The 6,868-nt window shown below is 51.9% G+C and overlaps 1 protein-coding gene across 1 annotated transcript in view; it reads right to left on the bottom strand.

Annotated features, from left to right (window-relative positions):
• Window positions 1-1,267: 1,267 nt before the first annotated feature.
• PLEKHA7 (pleckstrin homology domain containing A7) overlaps window positions 1,268-6,868 on the bottom strand; it is a 212,965-nt gene continuing 207,364 nt past the window's right edge. Inside the window, exons 24-27 of the mRNA XM_023517624.1 lie at window positions 6,205-6,338; window positions 5,268-5,410; window positions 3,758-3,868; window positions 1,268-1,291 (exon numbers count right to left, since the gene is read on the bottom strand). Coding sequence (XP_023373392.1) covers window positions 3,768-3,868; window positions 5,268-5,410; window positions 6,205-6,338 — 378 coding nt within the window. The 3' untranslated portion in view covers window positions 1,268-1,291; window positions 3,758-3,767. The remainder of the gene's footprint in view (window positions 1,292-3,757; window positions 3,869-5,267; window positions 5,411-6,204; window positions 6,339-6,868) is intronic.

Consider the following 6,868-nt stretch of genomic DNA (forward strand, 5'->3'; position numbering starts at 1 on the left):
AATATTCATTTCATTTTTCCAGCAAAATCTTATAAAGGCAAAAATAAAATTTTATTTTGGCAAATGTCATGAAGTTGATACTGGCAGCATATGGAGTTAGTTAAAAATAGACGGCAACTTCTAAATATATTCAAGATTCTTTTCTTTCTTTCGGAGAATAGTCAAGACAAATTTTTCATTTAAAGTGTGGCTCCACCCAATGGAGGTTTCTGTTGTTTCCTTTTTAAACATCATTTTCTATATGAAGAAGATCACAAGAACGTGTCTTAAATAAAGGGCCACAAACTCTGCACCTGGCTTGGTAGCCCTCTCCTCATTTTGGGCTGGAGTCAAGTCGAAGTCCTGCCATCGTGGCCCTGCTGATGGCAGACTGTCAGGAATGGGGAGGCTCTGTGGTAGGCAAATAAGGCTCCCATCACAGCCTATTTGGAGGGAAGGCATTCATCACGATTTTTAGGTAGATGTTACCCAGTGTGGGGTTTATTGCTATGATACAATAAAAGTTGCTTTCTCTCACCTTTTCTGTACTTCAAAGTGTATTTTTTTTTTTTTAAATTAAAGCAAACAGCTTTTTTCTTTCTGAGAAGAGCCCTTTGCTGAGGGAACTTGGTGGGCAGGCTGTGGAGCCCAGTGATCCTGAACATAGTTTCCCCTAAACCAAACCCAAGGGCCAAGGCACAGACTTGGGCTCTCCACGCCACACTGCTAGAGTTCACACAGAGCTGGTCACCAGCTCAGCAACAGCTGCTCACTGCAGCCAAGGGCCCCTCTTCTTCCGGATAGCACTCTTCCAGCAGGCCTAATGCTGGAATCTACTGGGAGAGCATCCTCAAATCCAACCTTCTCCTGAGTTTGTCGGAAGTTGGACTGGCCTCTGCTCCCCCTGCCCTTCTCCCCAACCAAACCGGTCACCCAAACAGTACCTGAATCTGTATGTGCAGCTATAAAATCCTGCATCCTCACCTTTCCAGCCACTCAGCCCTTGAGGTGAACATTATAAAATATATTCTGATTCTAAAATACAGTGTCAGTACTTTACAGTGTGTGTCAAAAGTGCCTTTGTCACATGTAAAAAGGAGTCTGAACTAAAAACTAGTGTTAGGACCTAGCCGTGTGGCGAACACCCCTCAGCTGGTGAGCTGCTCCTTCCTCCAGCTGAGCCCTGCTTAGCTGGAAGATGCTTCTTTGGGGGCTGAAAGGTCGATCTCCTCAGAGGAAGCTGGTTCCACTGGTTCCCGGGGCTCCAGGCTTCTTATCTGCACAATGGGTCATGGGTCGGGCACTGCCTGGGCTGGCAAAAAGCACAGGAGACAATGAGAGGCTGGCAGAAGCCCTGCTCACAACTGGGGAGCGGGCAGCAGGCACATTTGTGCACACACATGAAGGGGATAGCACACAGGCTAACAGAGCAGCACAGCAAGGGGCTCAGGCAATGTGGCTGCTGCTGGGGGACCCTCAGCTTCTAGAACTCATGGGCTCTCAACCTCACCCTGCATCCCCCTTGCAGATACCTGCTGGTTCCTAAATTGGGTCCCCGTTCTGACAGGGCAGAGTCTGAGCAAAGATGCTGGGGTCCAGTCTGGCCCTGCCCTTCATTCATCAAAAGACTGTGGACAATTCCCTCCACTTCCAAGGGCTTTGTTTCTTTAATCTAAAAACAGGGTGATCACACCTTCCTCCTAATGAGAAGGCCATGAGGGGAAGAGGGAACGTAGATGTGCTTCCTCACAGCCACAGGGGCACAAAGGCCCAGGGGAAGCAGAGCCTCTCTCCTCCTTCTGAGAGGTGTTATCACACCCAGATCTCTAGGAGAAACCCACACACCCTACTGTGGCCCTTTCAAAGGACCTGACTAGAGCGCTTCCCTGTGGTTCCTTAGTCACGGGGCCTCCAGCCACAGCTCCCAAGAGCTGGGCCCAAGGAGACGGACCTCCTCTTCCCACTGTCAGGCTGACTGGGGCTTGCTGACTCTGCTCCAAAGCCAGGGGACACCTCTTGAAGATCACATCTGTCCCCTATCACATCCTCTCTGTCCCTCATTTCAGCCTCTTCTCCACACACTTAGTGCTGCTGGGTGATGCAGATGAAGCCATGAGTGGTGATGCAGAACGAGGGCTCTGGACTCACATCGAAGGGGTTCAAACCCTGATGCTTACAAGCTGCGACTCCATGGGCAAGTCCCTCAGGTCTATGAGCTTCATTTTCTCATCTGTAAACTGGGGGTAAATGTCTTTTTTTATTTGTTTTTTTCTTTTTTGTCTTTGTGAATTTTTTTTTCCTTTTATTGAGACAGAGCCTCAAGCTGTCCCACTGGGTAGAGTGCTGTGGCATCACATCTCACAGCAACCTTCAACTCCTGGGCTCAAGAGAGTCTCCTGCCTCTGCCTCCCAAGTAGCTGGGACCACAGGCGCCCGCCACAACGCCCAGCCATTTTTTTTTGGTTGCAGCCATCATTATTGTTTGGCGGGCCTGGGCTGGATTCAAACCTGCCACCTTAGGTATATGTGGCTAGTACCTTAGCCACTTGAGTCACAGGCGCCGAGCCGTGAATGTTTTTTTAAATTTAATTTTATTTATTTATTTTTTGAGACAAGATCTTGTTCTGTTGCCCAGGCTGGAGTACAATGGCATCATCAGAGCTCACTGCAGCCTAGAACTCCCAAGCTTTAAGTGATCCTTCTGCCTCAGCCTTCCAAGTAGCTGGGACTATAGAATTGTGCCACCACACCCAGCTAATTAAAAAAAATTTTTTTTTTTGGTAGAGACAAGGTCTTTCTATATTGTATAGGCTGGTCTTGAACTCCTGACTTCAAGCGATCCTCCCACCTTGGCCTGCCAGAGTGCTAGGATTATAGGTGTGAGCCACAACACCTGGCCTGGGGGGTGAGTATCTTCTTAGAGTTGTGTGGATCAAAAGAGATGCCTGGCACATAGTAGGTGCTCAACAACATCAACCATAAGTATACGTAAAGGAAGGAGAGGGGAAAGCCCTACGAAATGATGGAGAGATGAAATACATGTATCAGGGAAAAGCCTGACAAAGCCTCCGGTCTGACCCTCCCCTGTCCAGGTGAGACGATAGGCTCAGAAACCACAGGCCCAGGTGAAGAACTCACTGGATCAGAGGCCCAGCCTCCTGACTCCTGCTCTAGGGTCCTTCCCTGACCCCACCTGCATCTCACCACTAAATGCTCACATGGGGATGACACGATAGGGGTGGGGCCAGAACATTCCCACTGGCTGGCTGAGGACCAATTTCCCATTACCCTGGCTTTTCTCCCCACCCCCACCCCTTAGGTGCCCAGTGACTAAAAAGGCAGACCCAGTCTTTGCTCTGACACCACTTTGTCGCCCCTTCATTGGGCCTTTTTCCAGTTGTGACGGTTTTTCAATGTCTTTAGCCAAAGCCCTGCGAGGCCAAGATCTAATGCTTCTTTTCTAATCCCCTTTGGCTGGTCCTTAGGGCACTGGGATGCCCTAGGGAAGGAAAGCAGGGTGGGAGAGGCACAGTCTGGTTCTAGAGATTTCAGGGAGGTCTGGATCACGTAATCTCTATTGCATCAGAGCCACTGAGGCTTGAGTTCCTAAAAAGCATCAGTTCCTCGCTACCTCCAGTGCAGGGTGCCCCCCCCCCCAGCAGCTGCCTTGCAGATGGAAGGAAGCAGCAGCAGGTGGCACTGCACTCATCTCAGCAGCAGCGGGAGGGCGAGACAAGGGCAGGGAGCAGACAGGCGCACGCCAGGCGGGGGCTCTTACTTGGAAGGTGTTAGACAAAGGTGTAGTGGAGTCCGTTGGCTAAGGGGGGGTAAGGTGGCACCGTTCTGGAGGACAAGGGGGCGTTAGGCGGGAGGAGGGCCAGTTGCTGAGCTAGATGGGGCACACAGGAAGTAAGTGGTGCATTAGACTCCTCAGAAGCTCACGTAGCACCAGGTGCCCCATGCAGCAGGGCTGGAGTAGTGTGGGGCCCGCTGCATCCATGGGACCTGGTGGGGAACCAGCTGGTACTGGCTTATGGTTTCTGGATTTGTCTCTGAGATGAGAGAGGGAGCAGCAGTGAGGAAACGCTGCAGCAGCAAAGATCATCACCCAGCGGGAGGTGAGAAAGATCCCGCCAACTGGCCTTGGTGTGTGAGGGCGGGTATGATTGTCTACTGGCAGGAAGGAAGCCAAGGATGGCAGATCCACAGTTAGGCCAAGCACAGGCAAGAGGAGGGCACTCTGTGGTGGGGAGTAGCCCCCATTGGAACACTCCATGTAAGAAGCTCAAGAGTTGCTGAGTCCCTGGTTGTTGGGAGGAGGGTCTTGCTGAGCTATTTCCTGTGTCCCTAGCCACAGAATGCCACATGGCTACCTCTCAGCCTACTCAGCACGTCCTCAAAGAGGAATGGACTACTGGGGACAGAAAATCAGCTTCCACTTAGACTCTGGACCCTCCCCTGTCATCGGTCACTCTCACAGCCTCTGGTCACTGCCAAAGCTCTGCTCCCCAGACCAGGCTTCCCAGGCAGGGTCCACCCTAGGCCACTTCTAGCCCCCATGGCCAGTGCTGGTGAACCCACATGGGCTGTGACAGCACTTCAGGCTCTATAGCCACCCCCTCCCCAAAGGAGCACGCCTGGCCAGGGGTACCAGCTAGATACACCATGTTATCTGCATCTGGGAGGACGGGGCTGGGTGAACTGCGAAGGCACAAGGCACACACACACACACACACACGGAAGAGGGACAAGCCTGGAGTTTCTGTCCTGGCTGAGAGCAGCTTTTTACACACACACACATGCTCCTATACCACGATGTTATTTTTTCCAGTTGACCAGCTAAGTCCTGCTTTCTGACACAGGATACTCTGACAAGGTGAACAGTGGCTTTGGTTTGGGAACCAAGACAGAGGTTCCAGGGAGGGCTAAATCCAAACACCAACAGCATTCCTGTCTCCTTCACAAAGTCAGAAACTCTGGCCTGGGCTCCTTGGCCTCAAGGCCTAAAAAACCTGATCCTAGTCTTAAGTCTCTGAGGAAGCTGACAGCAGGGCCACTTTGGGGACTTATTTCCCGCAGCACTCCTGAGCAACCTCCCTCACTGCCTGGCTTGCCCCACCTCCCCTTCCAAGCCCTGCCATGCTCATGCGGCAGGACCCCTCTGGACAGAGGAGCACACCACTGACCATCAACTGCTAATGCTGACACCTTGTCTTTGCTGTCTCTGTGGTTCTGGGACACGCTGTACTGGGCCAAGCCCCCTAGAGCAGTGGCAACCATGGCCTTACCTGCCACCTGCTTGCTGCGCTGAGAGGCCTCAGAGGCCAGGGCATAGGAGATGTTGATGATGCGCTCCTGCTCCTGAAGCTGTGAGTCCAGGTCAGCCATACTGTTCCTGTCCTGGCCTGATGCCGGCTGTAGGTTGCACATGCTGCAGGACGGGCAGGAAACAGACTCTGGGTCCTCGTGCCCCTGGGCATCAGCCTCAGGAGGGGAGGGACTCCCTGGCTAGGAGGTTCTCAAATACTTTTTTGCAGTGCATCAGACAAATACTGTGGACTTTTTCCCTAGAAAAAGGTGTGTATGCCTCTCCCCAAACACCCAAATGATCATAGTAGCTTTGTTCCTCTTTTAGGAGGGCCAAAGACCTCAAATTAACAGCTCTAGCTGGAGGCTCCTATTACATTAAATGGCTAACCTAGCTCTGAAAGGGAGGCTTACAAACAACACATTTCTGAAGCTATGGAGGCTGAGGGGATAGGAAAGCTACTTCCTAGGCCCCCCACCTAGTGTCTAAGGAAGTAGGTAAAGCTTCCAGCACCCTGGACAAGGCCAAGGGCCCTAGCTCTGATCTACCACGCTGAATGAGGAAGCACAGACCGAGATGTTGTGAGGACACTCGTTGGAACTCATCTCCAATTAGCTCTGCTTCCCTGCTGTGCTTGCTTCTGTTACCCACACTTGCTAGTGTCACTCAGAACCCAGCTGAGCGGTGACAACCCATGACAAGAAACCTCTAAGTGTTTTAGGCCTTTTGGGGTGATCCAGGAAGCTTCCTCATTGATCTACTGCTGAGTACCAGCTTGCCCTCTCCAAAGAGAAGGGTTTACCTGAGAGGGATACCTGGCCAAACACACACCCTAGCCAGCCCGGCCTGAGGCCCACATGACTGAGACACCAGCTGGGGCTGGGCCTAGTAAGCTGTCAAGCCTTGAGCAAGCTGACCTTGACCGGGTGAGAATATTGCGGATCTTCTCGGCTTTGCGATACCGAGCCTGCAGCTCCTCAAGGCTGGGTGGCTCTTCGGGATCCAGCTCCACGTAACGCTCAGGGATGGAGACCTTCTCTGGTTTGGACAGCTGGGGAGAAGGCCAGGAGGTGGCCGGGGGAGAGGCTCAGATGTCTGGGTTTGGGAATCGATTTCCCCAGCCCCATCCCTTCCCACCACGAGGAAGCAAATAGAGTCCGTAAGGGTTAATTAAGTAACTTACTAAGATAACAAAATTAGTCAACTGCGGAATTTGGATTTGGACCTGAGTCCAACTTCAAAGCCCAAGATCTTTCCACTATACCAGATAACCTCCTTCAGCCTGAGAGAAGGGAAGGATAAGGCAGAACTAGGAGGGTCCACAGAACCCTGACTACCTCTCCTGCTACACTGACCCACCAGTTCCCCTCTCATGGTGGACCCTCTGTCCCATCTCCTCTGTCTGAGAAGTTCTTCCTTTTGCTTCACAAACTCTCATCCTCTTCCTCTCACTTTAAGAATCCTCTGGGCTCGGCGCCTATAGCTCAACCGGCTAAGACGCCAGCCATGTACACCTAAGGTGGTGGGTTTGAATCCCCAGCCCAGACCCGCCAAACAACAATGATGGCTGCAACCAAAAAA

This window comes from Otolemur garnettii, unplaced genomic scaffold (assembly GCF_000181295.1).
Source record: "Otolemur garnettii isolate 467f Iridium unplaced genomic scaffold, OtoGar3 scaffold00001, whole genome shotgun sequence".
NCBI classification, from domain to species: domain Eukaryota; kingdom Metazoa; phylum Chordata; class Mammalia; order Primates; family Galagidae; genus Otolemur; species Otolemur garnettii.